The sequence below is a fragment of the Monodon monoceros genome, unplaced genomic scaffold (assembly GCF_005190385.1).
Source record: "Monodon monoceros isolate NGI ecotype Baffin Bay Population unplaced genomic scaffold, NGI_Narwhal_1 Super_Scaffold_22, whole genome shotgun sequence".
In the NCBI taxonomy this organism is placed as follows: domain Eukaryota; kingdom Metazoa; phylum Chordata; class Mammalia; order Artiodactyla; family Monodontidae; genus Monodon; species Monodon monoceros.
The window spans coordinates 3,428,569-3,446,838 of NW_021703779.1; the positions used below are offsets into that span (position 1 = coordinate 3,428,569).

The window sequence follows — 18,270 nt, forward strand, 5'->3', positions numbered from 1 at the left end:
CACCATGCAGGGCATTGGTCAGATTAACTTGGCTGATTACGATGGTTCGAGCGAGATGCAGCTGCGCTGGTACTCGGTGCAGGTGTTCACTGGCCCCGAGGCCCCGTGGCGGGAGGACGAGCGGCTGGTACACAGCGACTCCCGGGACCCTGCGATGCCCCTTTACGTCTTCCCCGGAGCAGCCTGTGGGTGAGCGCTGGACTCAGGGCAGACGTGTCTGCAGTAGAGGAATAGCTCAGATGGGCAGGCACCGCGAGGGAATCGCTTCCCGGCGGGTCCTTTCCAGCAGCACTTTCGTGTTGCTTTACTTCCACGGTTTTCCATAAAGAGCACCATGTTTCCAAAGCTTGCTACTTCTTCCTAATAGCTTTCTCTGGATTTATTTTCGAGAGGAATTTATTTCCGAAAGGGAAAGTGCACGGCAGAGGGGGAAGGGTGTGTGTTCAGGGATGGGCAGGAGGCTGGGCGGGCTCGGGGAGAGGGGGTTCCGGGATGCTGGCATCTTCAGTGGCTGCAATTGGGCGATACACACAGACGGACCCTCTTAATGAAAGGCCTTGTAGCTCTGTCTTCCCTACGAAACAGAACTGCCTTTCATTTTATAAGAAAAGCAACTGTCTTCAGTCACTGGAAGCAAATATTGGGTGTGTCTGCTGCTGTGCTCTGAGTGCAGCAGTAAAGTCAGTGCCCTGATGAACGTTTTGGGGGCTTTTGCCATGCCCGCCTTCAGGAGTTGGCTTTTGCCATGCCCGCCTTCAGGAGTTGGCAAGCCGACTTGGTGGACAGTGGCTGTAGCAGCTGCGCCCAGACCAGCCCCCTGCACCCAGAGCCCTGCTGCATTGGTGTCAGCTCCATCCACGGACACACGTTTGCTGGCCAGGCAGACCCTTACGGCCTGGAGAAACTTCAGCCCCCACCTCTGAAGGTAAGCAGAAAAGGACAAAGAATTTCGCGGAGCCCCTGATGTTTTGCCTCACAGCACCAGGTGCTGCCCTGGAAGGAGGGGCTGTGTGCCCTACGCAAGGGAACTGAAGTGAGTGGCCTCAGATCTGTAAACAGCAGGTACCATGGAAACGTCTGTCTACTTTAAATTAAAAGGAAAGGACAACTAAACGGGGTGGATTTTTACTCCTTCACATGCCATCTTCAGGGCTGCGTGTGGCTCAGGGTGTTTTGTGCGTCCCTAACGTTTTGGACGCTTGTCGTTTTTCTCCGTTTCTGACATTAAGAGCAGTGAAGCATCCTTTTGGCTCTTCTGTTCACCTGATCCTAGTTGTGCCCATCACCGTATCTCCAGTGAAGAGATATTTGTTCTGAAACTATTCAGCACATAACAAATGGGGACATACAGCCCCTCGCTTGGCATCTTTCTAAAGTGGATTAAAGTGCATTACATCAGGAATAATTATTTTGGATTAGGCTGCCAATAATTGTGATTGTTCTACTTTATAACACTTTTATTTACAATCATTGACCCAAATCAGAGTAAGCAGCCATGGGATGCAGTTTTGGTATTTCCCCCTCCCCCAACGTTTAAATTATGCCCTAGTCACTTTTGTTAATACTTCACATTTCCATTCATTGTGTGTATATATGTGGGTGTGCACCCAGCTTCTTTTTCCTTCTGAATCATTTGAAAACTAATTCAAGATCGTGACACATTCCTCCTAAACAATTCAGTACAAATCTAAGAACAAAAACATTTTCATACTTAACAGTAGAGTTATACTCAGAAAATATAACAATGACATCGAGTATAAAGTCCACGCACAAAATTCCTCCATTGTTCCGTTGTGCTTTGTTGACTGAAAAAAAAAAAAAAAGCACTATCTAAAAGCTGAGAATTCTGTTTTATTTGGCAGACTTTCTGAGGACTATAGCCTGGGAGACACCCTCTCAGGTAGCTCTGAGAGACTGCTCCAAAAAGGTAAGGGAGGAGCCAGGATATATAGGGGTTTTGCCACAAAAACCATGTAGTTGGAACATTGAAAGATTATAGTTAATTAAAGGAAACCAGGCACCTCAAGTTAAGCAATTTGTAGCACCACATTTCTCATCATAGAGACTTCAGAATTCAGTAGGCTAATAGCATGGTTGCTATCATTTAAGGCCTTTTGACTGAATTCTGTTACTCCTTCGATGTGGGAAACTATATCTTCCAGACCTACTGAAGGCACAAAAATAACTGCTAAGTAATCATACCAGTGAGATACAGATCTCTTGGTCCATCGGGCTCATACTGATGGTAAATTTGCTGGACTTATATCTAAATTTTACTTAAGTGGCCTTGAGCCCAAGGAAATCCTAAAGTACACCTTCCTAGCCATCCTGGTGGAAGCCAGGGCCATATATTGGACCCACAAAGCCATTGAGTTCCATTACGTGCGATCCACTGTAGTCTCATCGCCTGACCCAGTCTGTTCCATACCTATCACTATCTTTAAGGGAAATGATATATTGCCATTTTTCATAATGTACTAGTGTCGTCAGGCTGATGATTTTTAGAGTGATTTAACTGTTCCCAACGTAGGGAGGTCTTTAAACTTAGACGGCCATAGCGTATTTGATGACCATTTTCAGCCGTAAAAATCCATCCCATAACTGAGGGAGGGTCACTCCTAATAATTAAAAAGTTACACCTTTTGATTGAAATTCAGCTCATTGTTCTGACTGAGCTTGACTGACCTCAATGGAAAACTCATATTTATGGCTAGGGTCAGAATAAGTATGTTTGATTGGCCAACTGAGGGGGTCCCATCTAGTAATATCAGTAGTGGCCTGACAGAACTATAATTTCTTTCTTCTAAAATAAATTTCCTGAGGGCCATCCAATCAGACCCTTGGAGTGGAGAAACCCACCAAGATAACCCAGAAGTACCGGGTGCAGGTAATTGACCATAGTCCCAACAATTGGAGCGATTTCTAAAATTTGCACAGAATTGTTCCCATTATAGGAAAACATTGGTTTGTGTGCAGAAGTCCAAGAAACCGAGAATAAAATGTTGTAAATAACCGTATGGGTCAGGTCCAGCCTGTTGGGATAGCTGTCTATTTCTGTTGTCACCTTCTCATCCTGGTGTTGGTGTTTCTTTCCTATTGGAGCATCACTTTAAGGTGAGTTTGAGGTCATCAGTCCCCCCTATAGACCAGTCTGGTGCAGGAGCCCTTTTTAGGTGGGAAACATGAATCCTAGAGTCAGTTCCCTTCAGTTTTGCTGCACATGAGTTAGTTAAAAGAACCTGATAAGGGACCTTGCATCTAGGGTGGAGGTAGTCTTTTAAATACTGCCTTTTCCAATGTATGCAATCTCCTGGTTGTAAGTCATGGGGCATATGATCTTCGTTTGAGGATAGATTACTATGATATGCTTCAGAAACAAGCTTAGAATATCCTTTGAAAAATGCAGTTAAGCCTATGCCATGATGTAATACGTCTCCTTTTAATAATATGTTAATATAGTCCATCATTCAGTCTCATTGTTCTCCCTGTGATCATCTCAAAGAGAGAGAAGTGATGTTTGCCAAGAGGGGTGGATATGAGGTTGAGAACCAATGGAAGGGCCTTAGGCCAGGTGAGGAATAAGCATCCATAATTTTAGCCAGTTGTTTTTTAATTGTTCCATTTGTTCTTTCTGCTAACCAGAAGACTGGGGATTATAAACACAATAGAAGTGCTGTGTAATTGGAAAAATCTTGCAAATTTTCTTAATAATTTGGCCAGTAAAATGAGTTCCTTTATCACTATGTATTTCTGAGGGGATGGTTCAAAGAGGTATCACCCTTTCTAAAATTGATTTCTCTACTTACTGCACTGTGGCCTTTCTGCATGGGAATGCCTTAGCCCAATGTGAAAACATTCAAATTATAACAAGAATGTATTGATAACCTTCTGAGTGAGGCATTTGTATAAAATGAACATGCAAAATTTCAAAAAGACCTGCAGGTGATGGGAAATTTCTTTGAGAACTGTGTAAATGCTTCCCTGGGTTATATTTTGGACAAGTTGCACATCTTGAGTAAACCTTCTGGGCTATTGTAAAATAGGCTTCGAAAAATATTGTTTACGTCATAATACCACCTTATCTGGGTTCCAATAAGTTAACTCATAAATATATTGTGAAATAGGATATTGAGCTCCAAACAGAAAGATAGGCTTTCCCTTTGGACCTGTCCACAGCTCTTTGTTAGTTGACTCTTCCTCCATTCTGTGTTTAGGTGTCTTTTTCCTTTTTCTGAAAGCTTTAACCATTTTCAGCAAACACCATTCCCTGAAACTTCAGCAGTATATCAGTAAGGTTACTGGGAGTCTGAAAGGGAAAGACAGTGGTTAGTTGGTTGTTGTTGTTTTTCAGAGCTGCTGTCGTGGCAGCATGATCGACTAGAGAGTTTCCTTTTGCTTCTGCAGTGTCAGCCTTTGAACGGCCCCATGCCTTAATAACAGCAAGTGCACATGGCAACAGAATTGCATCTAGTAATTCTGCTACTTGTTTCCCAGTTTTGGCAGGCTGTCCTGAGGTTGTTAAAAATCCCCCCTCTTTTTTTTCCCAAAAGCATACCAAAATCATGTGCCACCCCCAAAGTATAGAGGCTGTCAGTGTAAATGTTAGCAGATTTTCCTTTTGCCAAATGACAGACTCTTGTTCGTGCTGTTAGTTCAGCCTGTTGGGCAGAAAAGATATTAGGTAGGGCCCATTTTCAAGGATACACAGTGGAGAAACGACAGCGTTACTAGCCTGGTACATTCCAAGAGGTCCTCTTAAGTATGAACCATCAGTGAATAATATAAAGTCAGGATTATCCAGTGGGCTTTCTTGACAGTCAATCCTAGAAGATAAAAAACTGTCAGTTAAAATAATGCAATCATACTTTTCATTATTGCCATTTGATTCTTAAGATAAAAAATTGTCAGTTAAAACAATGCAATCTTACTTTTCATTATTGCTATTGATTCTTCTGGGAGCAAGGTCACTGGACTAAGTTCATTACACCTGTGGAGAATTATGTTTGGTGAAAGGAATACAATCTCATGATTAAACCTCAAGTTAAATGGCTCGCTGAATAAGGTTGTGTGTGAAGAGAGTTTAGTAGAGTTTTCATGGAGTGGGGAACAAAGACGGTGAGAGGGTGACTCATGACTGTCTCCTCTGTTGTCTGACAAACAACAGCTATTGCTGTGACAGCTCGGAGGCAAGGGGGAGGCCCTTAGCTACTGGATTTAGCTGCTGGCAGTAATATCCTATTGGTCATTAGTGACTGCCGTACAGTTGAGTTAATACTCCTAGTGTGGCACCCTTTATGCACAAAGAGAAAAAAAGGGAAAATCATAGTTCGGATGCCCCTTTGCCAGGAAGCCCTTTAGAGAAACCAGAGGCTTTGCAATGGTCAATTCCCCAACCAAGAGGTTCAGGTTCGTATTGTTTAGGCAAATTATTTATGGTCGAGATACTAAAGAAAAATTTGGAATCCAGCTCCTTTGGTAGCCTGCAAGGCCTAGAAATCCCCTTACTTGCCTTCTTGTTTTAGGAGCAGGGAAAGCCAAATTGCCTCTAGAGCAATTGAAACCCCTTCTTTAGATACCAAACATCCTAAGTATTTTACATTAGCCTCACAAAATTGTAATTACTCTTTGGGTGCTTTATATCCCTTTGAGGCTAACTTCTGAAGCAAGTACAGGGTGTCTTGCTGATTATGTATCAAGGGTTTGAACACAACAGCAAATAATCTACATATGGTATGAAAATTGACTTATGAGGAAAAGCTGGATCACATTAAGTCCACATTTTAAAAAATTATTATTATTTTTAACATCTTTTTTGGAGTATAATTGCTTTACAATGGTGTGTTAGTTTCTGCTGTATAACAAAGTGAGTCAGCTGTACATATACATATATCCCCATATCTCCACCCTCTTACGTCTCCCTCCCACCCTCCCTATCCCACCCCTCTAGGTGGTCACAGAGACCCGAGCTGGTCTCCCTGTGCTATGCGGCTGCTTCCCAGTACCTATCTATCTGACATTTGGTAGTGTATATATGTCCATACCACTTGCTCACTTCGTCCCAGCTTACCCTCCCCCCTCCCCGTGTCCTCAAGTCCATTCTCTACGTCTGCATCTTTATTCCTGTCCTGCCCCTAGATTCTTCAGAACCAGTTTTATTTTTTATTCCATATATATATGTTAGCATATGGTATTTGTTTTTCTCTTTCTGACTTACTTCACTCTGCATGACAGATTCTAGGTCCATCCACCTCATTACAAATAACTCAAGTTTTGTATATTTTTATGGCTGAGTAATATTCCATTGTATATATGTGCCACATCTTCTTTATCCATTCTTCTGTTGATGGACACTTAGGTTGCTTCCATGTCCTGGCTATTGTAAATAGAGCTGCAGTGAACATTATGGTACATGGCTCTTTTTGAATTATGGTTTTCTCAGGGTATATGCCCAGTAGTGGGATGATTGGGTTGTATGCTACTTCTATTTTTAGATTTTTAACGAATCTCCATACTGTTCTCCATATTGGGTGTATCAATTTACATTCCCACCAACAGTGCAAGAGGGTTCCCTTTTCTCCACACCCTCTCCAGCATTTATTGTTTGTAGACTTTTTGATGATGGCCATTCTGACTGGTGTGAGGTGATACCTCATTGTAGTTTTGATTTGCATTTCTCTAATGATTAGTGACATTGAGCATCCTTTCATGTGTTTGTTGGAAATCCATATATCTTCTTTGGAGAAATGTCTGTTTAGGTCTTCTACTCATTTTTTGGATTGGATTGTTTGTTTTTTTGATATTGAGCTGCCTGTAAATTTGGGAGATTAATCATTTGTCAGTAGCTTCATTTGCAAATATTTTCTCCCATTCTGAGAGTTGTCTTTTGGTCTTGTTTATGGTTTCCTTTGCTATGCAAAAGCTTTGAAGTTTCATTAGGTTCCATTTTTTTATTTTTGTTTTTTGTCGCTAGGAGGTGGATCAAAAAGGATCTTGCTGTGATTTATGCCATAGAGTGCTCTCCCTATATTTTCCTCTAAGAGTTTATAGTGTGTGGCCTTACTTTAGGTCTTTAATCCATTTTGAGTTTATTTTTGTCTATGGTATTAGGGAGTGTTCTAATTTCATTCTTTTACATGTAGCTGTCCAGTTTTTCCAGCACCACTTATTGAAGAGGCTATCTTTTCTCCATTGTATATTCTTGCCTCCTTTATCAAAAACAAGGTGACCATATGTGCGTGGGTTTATCTCTGGGCTATCTTGTTCCATTGATCTGTATTTGTGTTTTTGTGCCAGAACCTTACTGTCTTGATTACTGTAGCTTTGTAGTATAGTCTGAAGTCAGGGAGCCTGATGACTCCTCCAGCTCAATATTTCTTTCTCAAGATTGCTTTGGCTATTCAGAGTCTTTGGTGGTTCCATACAAACTGTGCAATTTTTTATGCTTGTTCTGTTAAAAATGCCCTTGGTAGTTTGATAGGGATTGCACTGAATCTGTAGCTTGCTTTGGGTAGTATAGTCATTTTCGCAGATGATACAACACTGTTTATATCATCTGTTTGTATCATCTTTAATTTCTTCCATCAGTGTCTTACAGTTTTCTGCATACAGGTCTTTCGTCTCCTTAGGTAGGTTTATTCCCAGGTATTTTATTCTTTCTGTTGCAGTGGTACATGGGAGTGTTTCCTTAAATTCTGTTTCAGATTTTTCATCATTAGTGTATAGGACTGCAAGAGATTTCTGTGCATTAATTTTGTATCGTACTACTTTACCAAATTCATTGATTAGCTCCAGTAGTTTTCTTGTAGCATCTGTAGGATTCTCTATGTATAGTATCATGTCATCTGCAAACAGTGACAGCTTAATGTCTTCTTTTCCAATTTGGATTCCATTTATTTATTTTTCTTCTTTGATTGCTGTGGCTAAAACTTCCAAAAGTATGATGAATAATAGTTGTGAGAGTGGACAACCTTGTCTTGTTCCTGATCTTAGAGGAAATGTTTTCATTTTTTCACCATTGAGAACGATGTTGGCTGTGGGTTTGTCATATATGGCCTTTATTATGTTGAGGTAAGTTCCCTCTGTGCCTACTTCTGGAGTGTTTTTATCATAAATCGGTGTTGAATTTTGTGAAAAGCTTTTTCTGCATCTATTTACATGATTATATGGTTTTTCTCCTTCAATTTGTTAATATAGTTTATCACATTGATTGATTTGCATATATTGGGATAAACCCCACTTGATCATGGTGTATGCTCCCTTTAATGTGCTGTTGGATGTTGTTTGCTAGTATTTTGTGGAGGATTTTTTCATCTATGTTCATCAGTGATAATGGCCTGTAGTTTTCTTTCTTTGTGACATCCTTGTCTGGTTTTGTTATCAGGGTGATGGTGGCCTCATAGAATGAGTTTGGAAGTGTTCCTCCCTCTGCTGTATTTTGGAAGAGTTTGAGAAGGATAGTTGTTAATTCTTCTCTAAATGTTTGGTAGAATTCGCCTGTGAAGCCATCTGGTCCTGTGAAGCCATCTGAAGCCATCTGGTCTGGGCTTTTGTTCTCTGGAAGATTTTTAATCACACTCTGAATTTCAGTGCTTGTGAGTGGTCTGTTTATATTTTCTATTTCTTCCTGGTTCAGTCTCAGAAGGTTGTGCTTTTCTAAGAATTTGTCCATTTCTTCCAGTTTGTCCATTTTATTGGCATATAGTTGTTTATAATAATTTCTCATGATCCTTTGTATTTCTGCAGTGTTACTTCTCCTTTTTCATTTCTAATTCTATTGATTTGAGTCTTCTCCCTTTTATTCTTGATGAGTCTTGTTAATGGTTTATCAATTTTGTGTATCTTCTCAAAGAACCAGCTTTTAATTTTATTGATCTTTGCTATCATTTCATTCATTTCTTTTTCATTTATCTCTGATCTGATCTTTATGATTTCCTTCCTCCTGCTAACTTTGGGGGTTTTTTTGTTCTTCTTTCTCTAATTGCTTTAGGTGTAAGGTTAGATTGTTTATTTGGGGTGTTTCTTATTTCTTGACGTACGATTGAATTGTTATAAACTTCCCTCTTAGAACTGCTTTCGCTGCATCCCATAGGTTTTGGATCATTGTGCTTTCATTCTTATTTGTTTCTAGGTATTTTTTTGATTTCCTCTTTGATTTCTTCAGTGATCTCTTGTCTATTAAGTAGTGTATTGTTTAGCCTCCATGTATTTCTATTTTCTACAGATTTTTTCCTGTAATTGATATCTAGTCTCATAGCATTGTGGTCAGAAAATATTCTTGATACGATTTCAGTTTCCTTAAATTTACCAAGGCTTGATATGTGACCCAAGATATGATCTATCCAGGAGAATTTTCCATGAGCACTAGAGAAGAAAGTGTATCCTGTTGTTTTTGGAAGGAATGTCCTATAAATAGCAAATAAGTCCCTCTTGTTTAATGTATCATTTAAAGCTTGTGTTTCCTTATTTATTATCATTTTGGGTGATCTGTCCATTGGAGAAAGTGGGGTGTTAAAGTATCCTACTATGATTGTGTTACTGTCAATTTCCCCTTTTATGGCTGTTAGTATTTTCCTTATGTATTGAGATGCTGCTATGTTGGGTGCATAAATATTTACAATTGTTATATCTTCTTCTTAGATTGATCCCTTGATCATTATGTAGTGTCCTTCTTTGTGTCTTGTAATAGTCTTTATTTTAAAGTCTATTTTGTCTGCTATGAGAATTGCTACTCCAGCTTTCCTTTGATTTCCATTTACATGTAATATCTTTTTTCCATCCCCTCACTTTCAGTCTGTATGTGTCCCTAGGTCTGAAGTGGGTCCCTTGTAGACAGCATATATACAGATCTTGTTTTCGTATCCATTCAGGCAGTCTGTGTCTTTTGGTTGCAGCATTTACTCCATTTACATTTAAGGTAGTTATAGATATGTATGTTTGTTCCTATTACAATTTTCTTAATTGTTTTGGGTTTGTTATTGTAGGTCTTTTTCTTTTCTTGTTTTTCCTACCTAGAGAAGTTCCTTTAGCATTTGTTGTAAAGCTGGTTTGGTGGTGCTGAATTCTCTTAGCTTTTGCTTGTTTGTAAAAGTTTTAATTTCTCCATCGAATCTGAACGAGATCCTTGCTGGGTAGAATAATCTTGCTTGTAGGTTTTTCCATTTCATCACTTTAAATATGACTTGCTTCTCCCTTCTGGCTTGCAGAGTTTATGCTGAAAGATGATCTGTTAACTTTATGGGGATTGCCTTGTAAGTTTTTTGTTGTTTTACCCTTGCTGCTTTTAATATTTTTTCTTTGTATTTCTTTTTTGATAGTTTGATTAATATGTGTCATGGCATGTTTCTCCTTGGATTTATCCTGTATGGGACTCTCTGTGCTTCCTGGACTTGGTTGACTATTTCCTTTCCCATGTTAAGGAAGTTTTCAACTATAATCTCTTCAAACAGTTTCTCAGACCCTTTTTCTTTTCTTCTTTTTCTGAGACCCCTATAATTCGAATGTTAGTGTGTTTAATTTTTGCCCAGAGGTCTCTAAGACTGTCCTCAATTCTTTTCATTCTTTTTTCTTTATTCTGCTCTGTGGTAGTTAGTTCCACTATTTTATCATCCAGGTCACTAATCTGTTCTTCTGCCTCAGTTATTGTGCTATTGATTCCTTCTAGAGAATTTTTTTTTAATTTCATTTATTGTGTTGTTCATCATTGTTTGTTTGCTCTTTAGTTCTTCTAGGTCCTTGTTAAATGTTTCTTATATTTTCTCCATTCTATTTCCAAGAATTTGCATCATGTTTACTATCATTACTGTGAATTCTTATTCAGGTAGACTGCCTATTTCCTCTTAATTTGTTTGGTCTGGTGGGTTTTTATCTTGCTCCTTCATCTGCTGTGTGTTTCTCTGTCTTCTCATTTTGCTTAACTCACTCTGTTTGGGGTCTCCTTTTCTCAGGCTGCAGGTTCATAATTCCTGTTGTTTTTCGTGTCTGCCCACACTGGGTAAGGTTGGTTCAGTGGGCTGTGTAGGCTTCCTGGTGCAGGGGACTGGTGCCTGTGTTCTGGCGGATAAGGCTGGATCTTGTTTTTCTGGTGGGCAGGTCCACGTCTGCTGGTGTGTTTTGGGTTGTGTGTGAACTTATTATGATTTTAGGCAGCCTTTCTGCTAATGGATGTGGTTGTGTTCCTGTCTTGCTAGTTGTTTGGTATGGGGTGTCCAGCACTGAAGCTTGCTGGTCACTGAATGGAGCTGGGTCTTAGCGTTGAGATGGAGATCTCTGGGTGAGCTTTCGCTGTTTGATATTACATGGAGCCGGGAGGTCTCTGTTGGACCAGTGTACTGATCTCTGCTCTCCCACCTCAGAGGCACAGGCCTGACACGCGACCAGAGTACGAAGGCCCTGTCAGCCACACAGCTCAGGAGAAAAAAAAAGAAAGAAAGAAAGAAAGAAAGAGAGAGGGAGGGAGGGAAGGAGGGAGGAGGAAAGTTATTAAAATAAAAAAATTATTAAAAATTGAAAAAATTAAAAAGTAATTAAGAAGAGAAAAATAAAAAAGAAAGAAAGAAAAGCATAACCAAACCAAAAAACACATCCACCAATGATAGTAAGTGCTGCAACCTATACTAAAGAATGGACAGACAGAACCCTAGGACAAATGGTAAAAGCAAAGCTGTACAGAGAAAATCGCACCAAGAAGCATACACGTCCACACTCACAAAAAGAAAAAAAGGAAAAAAATATATATCTATATATTAAAAAAAAGGAAGAGAGCAACCAATAAATAAATCTACCAGTGATAATCAACTCTAAGTACTAAACTAAGATAAACATAAAACCAAAAAGAAATTAAGTGCAGAAAGCAAACCCCAAGTCTACAGTTCCTCCCAAAGTCCACCTCCTCAATTTGGGATGAATCGTTGTCTATTCATGTATTCCACAGATGCAGGGTACATCAAGTAGATTGTGGAAATTTAATCCGCTGCTCCTGAGGCTGCTGGGAGAGATTTCCCTTTATCTTCTTTGTTCTCACAGCTCCCGGGGCTCAGCTTTGGATTTGGCCCTGCCTCTGCGTGTAGGTCGCTGGTGGGCGTCTGTTCTTCGCTCAGACAGGACGGGGTTAAAGGAGCCGCTGCTTCGGGGGCTCTGGCTCACTCAGGCCGGGGGGAGGGAGGGGTACGGATGTGGGGTGAGCCTGTGGCCACAGAAGCCAGCATGACGTTGCACCAGCCTGCGGTGCGCCTTGCGTTCTCCCGGGGAAGTTGTCCCTGGATCATGGGACCCTGGCAGTGGCGGGCTGCACAGGCTCCTGGGAGGGGTGGTGTGGATAGTCACCTGTGCTCGCACACAGGCTTCTTGGTGGTGGCAGCAGGCAGCTTTAGCGTCTCAATCCCATCTCTTGTGTCCTCACTGACAGCCGTGACTCACACCCGTCTCTGGAGCTCGTTTAGGCCGTGCTCTGAATCCCCTCTCCTCGCGCACCCTGAAACAATGGTCTCTTGCCTCTTATGCAGTTCCAGACTTTTTCCCGGATTCCCTCCCGGCTAGCTGTGGCGCACTAGCCCCCTTCAGGCTGTGTTCACGCAGCCAACCCCAGTCCGCTCCCTGGGACCTGCCCTCCGAAGCCCAAGTCTCAGTTCCCAGCACCCGCCTGCCCCGGTGGCTGAGCAGGCAAGCGTCTCCGGCTGGTGAGTGCTGGTCTGCACTAATCCTCTGTGCAGGAATCTCTCCGCTTTGCCCTCTGCACCCCTATTACTGCACTCTCCTTCATGGCTCCGAAGCTTCACCCCACTGCCCACCCCATCTCCGCCAGTGAAGAGGCTTCCTAGTGTGTGGAATCTTTTCCTCCTTCACAGCTATCTCCCGAGGTTCAGGTCCCATCCCTCTTCTTCTGTCTCTGTTTTTTCTTTTTTCTTTTGCCCTACCCAGGTATGTGGGGTGTTTCTTGCCGTTTGGGAAGTCTGAGGTCTTCTGCCAGCATTCAGTAGGTGTTCTGTAGGAGTTGTTCCACGGGTACATGTATTTCTGATGTATTTGTGGAGAGGAAGATGACCTCCATGTCTTACTCCTCTGCCGTCTTGAAGGTCTCCCCTGTAAGTACATTTTTAATATCTGGGAAAAGTAAGTGGGGCTTTCAGTGTAGCCCTGTGGCATCATGGTCCATGTATATTATAGTTCATTCCAAGCAAAGGCAAAAAGATATTGGGCATCAGGATGTACAGGGATACTAAAGAATGCACTGCAGAAATCTTTCACAGTAAAGAAGTCACTATTTTAGGGATATAGGACAGTAAGGTATGGGTATTTGGCACTGCAGAATGGCAAGGAAGATAGTAGCACTGATAGATCTCAAACCTTGTACAAATCTCCAACTCTTGCCGTTAGATTTTTTTGTTTACATCTTTATTGGAGTATAATTGCTTTACAATGATGTGTTAGTTTCTGCTCTATAACAAAGTAAATCAGTTATACATATACATATGTTCCCGTATCTCTTCCCTTGCACGTCTCCCTCCCTCCCACCCTCCCTATTCCACCCCTCCAGGCGGTCACAAAGCACCGAGCTGATCTCCCTGTGCTATGCGGCTGCTTCCCGCTAGCTATCTACCTTACATTTGGTAGTGTATATATGTCCATGCTACTCTCTCGCTTTGTCACAATTTACACTTCCCCCTCTCCATATCCTCAAGTCCATTCTCTAGTAGGTCTGTGTCTTTATTCCTGTCTTACCCCTAGGTTCTTCATGACATTTTTTTTTCTTAAATTCCATATATATATATGTGTTAGCATACGGTATTTGTCTTTCCCTTCCTGACTTACTTCACTCTCTATGACAGACTCTAGGTCTATCCACCTCATTACAAATAGCTCAATTTCGTTTCTTTTTATGGCTGAGTAATATTCCATTGTATATATGTGCCACATCTTCTTTATCCATTCATCCAATGATGGACACTTAGGGTGTTTCCATCTGCGGGCTATTGTAAATAGAGCTGCAATGAACATTGTGGTACATGACTCTTTTTGAATTATGGTTTTCTCAGGGTATATGCCCAGTAGTGGGATTGCTGGGTCATATGGTAGTTCTATTTGTACTTTTTTAAGGAACCTCCATACTGTTCTCCATAGTGACTGTACCAATTCACATTCCAACCAGCTGTGCAAGAGTGTTCACTTTTCTCAGCACCCTCTCCAGCGTTTATTGTTTCTAGATTTTTTGATGATGGTCATTCTGACTGGTGTGAGATGATACCTCATCATAGTTTTGATTTGCATTTCTCTAATGATTAATGATGTTGAGCATTCTTTCATGTGTTTGTTGGCAGTCTGTATATCTTCTTTGGAGAAATGTCTATTTAGGTCTTCTGCCCATTTTTGCATTGGGTTATTTGTTTTTTTGTTATTAAGCTGCATGAGCTGCTTATAAATTTTGGAGATTAATCCTTTGGCAGCTGCTTCATTTGCAAATATTTTCTCCCATTCTGAGGGTTGTCTTTTGGTCTTGTGTATAGTTTCCTTTGCTGTTTAAAACCTTTGAAGTTTCCTTAGGTCCCATTTGCTTATTTTTGTTTTTATTTCCATTTCTCTAGGAGGTGGGTCAAAAAGGATCTTGCTGTGATTTATGTCATAGAGTGTTCTGCCTATGTTTTCCTCTAAGGTGTTGATAGTTTCTGGCCTTACATTTAGGTCTTTAATCCATTTTGAGCTTCTTTTTGTATATGGTGTTAGGGAGTGATCTAATCTCATACTTTTACATGTACCTGCCCAGTTTTCCCAGCACCACTTATTGAAGAGGCTGTCCTTTCTCCACTGAACATTCCTGCCTCCTTTATCAAAGATAAGGCGACCATATTTGCGTGGGTTTATCTCTGGGATTTCTATCCTGTTCCATTGATCTATCTTTCTGTTTTTGTGCCAGTACCATACTGTCTTGATTACTGTAGCTTTGTAGTATAGTCTGAGGTCAGGGAGCCTGATTCCTCCAGCTCCATTTTTCTCAAGATTGCTTTGGCTATTCGCGGTCTCTTGTCTTTCCATACAAATTGTGAAATGTTTTGTTCTAGTTCTGTAAAAAATGCCAGTGGTAGTTTGATAAGGATTGATTCAATCTGTAGATTGTTTTGGATAATAGAGTCATTTTCACAATGTTGATTCTTCCAATCCAAGAACATGGTATATCTCTCCATTTATTTGTATCATTTTTAATTTCTTTCATCAGTGTCTTATAATTTTCTGCATACAGGTCTTTTGTCTCCTTAGGTAGGTTTATTCCTAGGTATTTTATTCTTTTTGTTGCAATGATGAGTGGGAGTGTTTTCTTGATTTCACCTTCACATTTTTCATCACTAGTGTATAGGAATGCCAGATATTTCTATGCATTAAATTTTGTATCCTGCTACTTTACCAAATTCATTGATTAACTCTAGTAGTTTTCTGGTAGCATCTTTAGGATTCTCTAAGTATAGTATCATGGCATCTGAAAACAGTGACAGGTTTACTTCTTATTTTCTGATTTGGATTCCTTTTATTCCCTTTTCTTCTCTGATTGCTGTGGCTAAAACTTCCAAAACTATGTTGAATAAGAGTGGTGAGAGTGGGCAACCTTGTCTTGTTCCTGATCTTAGTGGAAATGCTTTGAGTTTTTCACCGTTGAGGATGATGTTGGCTGTGGGTTTGTCATATATGGCCTTTATTATGTTGAGGAAAGTTCTCTCTATGCCTACTTTCTGGTGGGTTTTTATCGTAAATGGGTGTTGAATTTTGTCGAAAGTTTTCTCTGCATCTATTGAGATGACCATATGGTTTTTCTCCTTCAGTTTGTTAATATGGTGTATCACGTTGATTGATTTGCGTATATTGAAGAATCCTTGCATTCCTGGAATAAACCCCACTTGATCATGGTGTATGATCCTTTTAATGTGCTGTTGCATTCTGTTTGGTATTATTTTGTTGAGGATTTTTGCATCTGTTTTCATCAGTGATATTGGCCTGTAGTTTTCTTTCTTTATGACATCTTTGTCTGCTTTTGCTATCAGGGTGATGGTGACCTCGTAGAATGAGATTGGGAGTGTTCCTCGCTCTGCTATATTTTGGAAGAGCTTGAGAAGGATAGGTGTTAGCTCTTTTCTAAATGTTTGAAAGAATTTGCCTGTGTAGCCATCTGATCCTGGGCTTTTGTTTGTTGGGAGATTTTTAATCACAGTTTCAATTTCAGTGCTTGTGATTGGCCTCTTCATATTTTCTGTTTCTTTATGATTTAGTCTTGGCAGGTTGTGCATTTCTAAGAATTTGTCCATGTCTTCCAGGTTATCCATTTTATTGGCATAGAGTTGCTTGTAGTAATCTCTCATGATCTTTTGTATTTCTGCAGTGTCAGTTGTTACTTCCCCTTTTTCATTTCTAATTCTATTGATTTGAGTCTTCTCCCTTTTTTTCTTGATGAGTCTGGCTAATGGTTTATCAATTTTGTGTATCTTCTCAAAGAACCAGCTTTTAGTTTTATTGATCTTTGCTATCGTTTCCTTCATTTCTTTTTCATCTCTTTCTGATCTGATCTTTATTATTTCTTTCCTTCTGCTAACTTTGGGGGGTTTTTTGTTCTTCTTTCTCTAATTGCTTTAGGTGCATGGTTAGGTTGTTATTCGAGACGTTTCCTGTTTCTTAAGGTAGGATTGTATTGCTGCAAACTTCCCTCCTACAACTGCCCTTGCTGCATCCCATAGGTTTTGGGTCATCGTGTCTCCATTGTCATTTGTTTCTCGGTATTTTTTATTTCCTCTTTGATTTCTTCAGTGATGACTTCGTTATTAAGTAGTGTATTGTTTAGCCTCCATGTGTTTGTGATTTTCACAGATCTTGTCCTGTAATTGATACCTAGTCTCATAGCGTTGTGATCGGAAAAGATGCTTGAGAAATTTCAATTTTCTTGCCGTTAGATTTTTAACTGGCAGTATGGCAGTGTCACAAGGGCTAGTGTAAGGCACAGTAAGCCCTTTCTTAATGTAAGCTGATATCAAAAGTTCTGTTTCTTCTGTGGCCTCCCGCCTCGATAGGTATTGACTAATATTGGACAGGGGTTTATTTTGGTCTGTGGTGATTTTAATGGCTGCTGCAGAATGTATTTTCCCTATGTCAGTAGGATCAAGTGACCCCAATTCTTCAGGTACTAAGCCTGGCAGTTTCTTGTTCAGCTCACTCTCAGTCACAAACATTATATGATGAAGACATCTGAGTAATGTTTTAGGGCTAAAACCATTTCTCCCTTAACAGTAAAAGAAATATGAGCATCATAAGTTTCTAATAAATCCATACCTTTCAGGTTCGTAGGGGTATATTCTAGTAGGAAAAAGGAGCTCCTTTGTTTAAGTTCTCCTAATTATAATTCTAAAGGTAATGATTTAAGCGTCTTAACATTTGCATTAGAAACCCCTACCATCTGTCCTGAGGTGTTAGAGAGAGAGAGCCTTTAATTTTGATAGGGTTCAAAATGTAAAAGGTAGCTCCTGTGTCTATTACTGCTTTAATTGTTTTCTTCTCATATAATCATTTCTATTTCTTCCAGGGTGTTAGAGAGGAGAAGGGGAAAGACTCCCCATGTTCCCTCAGATCAGCCTTACTCTTGTTTAACTTGAAATTACAGTCTATATCTGGTTTCCCTTCTAGGTCTCTCTTTTCTTGTCTTGCAGTTTCCCCAGTAATGACCCGGTGTTGTTCAGTAAAAGCAAATTTCAGAATTTACCAGTCGCAGATTGAATAGGGTTGGGTTAACTTTAGACTGACATTGATTATTTAATTGTTGCAACTGAATGTTCATAATTTTTATAGAGGCATCTTTTTCTTTTTAATACTTTTGAAAAGTTGGTCAGCCAGCATGACAAGGGCATTTGTATGTGATCCAGACAAATCATGTCTAAATGATTAACATGCCTAAATCGTGTCGTTTAGAGTAGCCGATTCCTCATCCAGACCTTCTAAAAAGACGGAGTTAAGCAAAGAATCATCTTGGTGGTTAAAGAATGATTTGGGTGTCATGCCGTAATATTGTTTAAAAGTCTCCTTGAACCTCTCATAGTGATCCAGGATTGATTCATCTCGTGTTTGTTTACATTGCTGAATCTTTGACCAGTCGGCAGTTTTTGGAAAAAGCTCTGTGATAATTCTGAGTAATTTATGAGCTCACTCCTTGCATTCACCTTGAGCCTGTGGGCTGTATAAGTAAATATTTGTTAAGGGGTCTCTCCATCCTGCTTTCTCTACTTATTCCTTTGTTTGACTTTTAGAAAC

General features: G+C 40.2%; 1 protein-coding gene across 1 annotated transcript in view; it reads left to right on the forward strand.

The window, feature by feature from the left end:
* Positions 1–18,270, forward strand: part of LOC114906402 (protein WWC3-like) — a 145,031-nt gene that overhangs the window by 101,483 nt on the left and 25,278 nt on the right. The window contains 2 exon segments of the mRNA XM_029241197.1: positions 11–189; positions 760–925. Coding sequence (XP_029097030.1) covers positions 11–189; positions 760–925 — 345 coding nt within the window.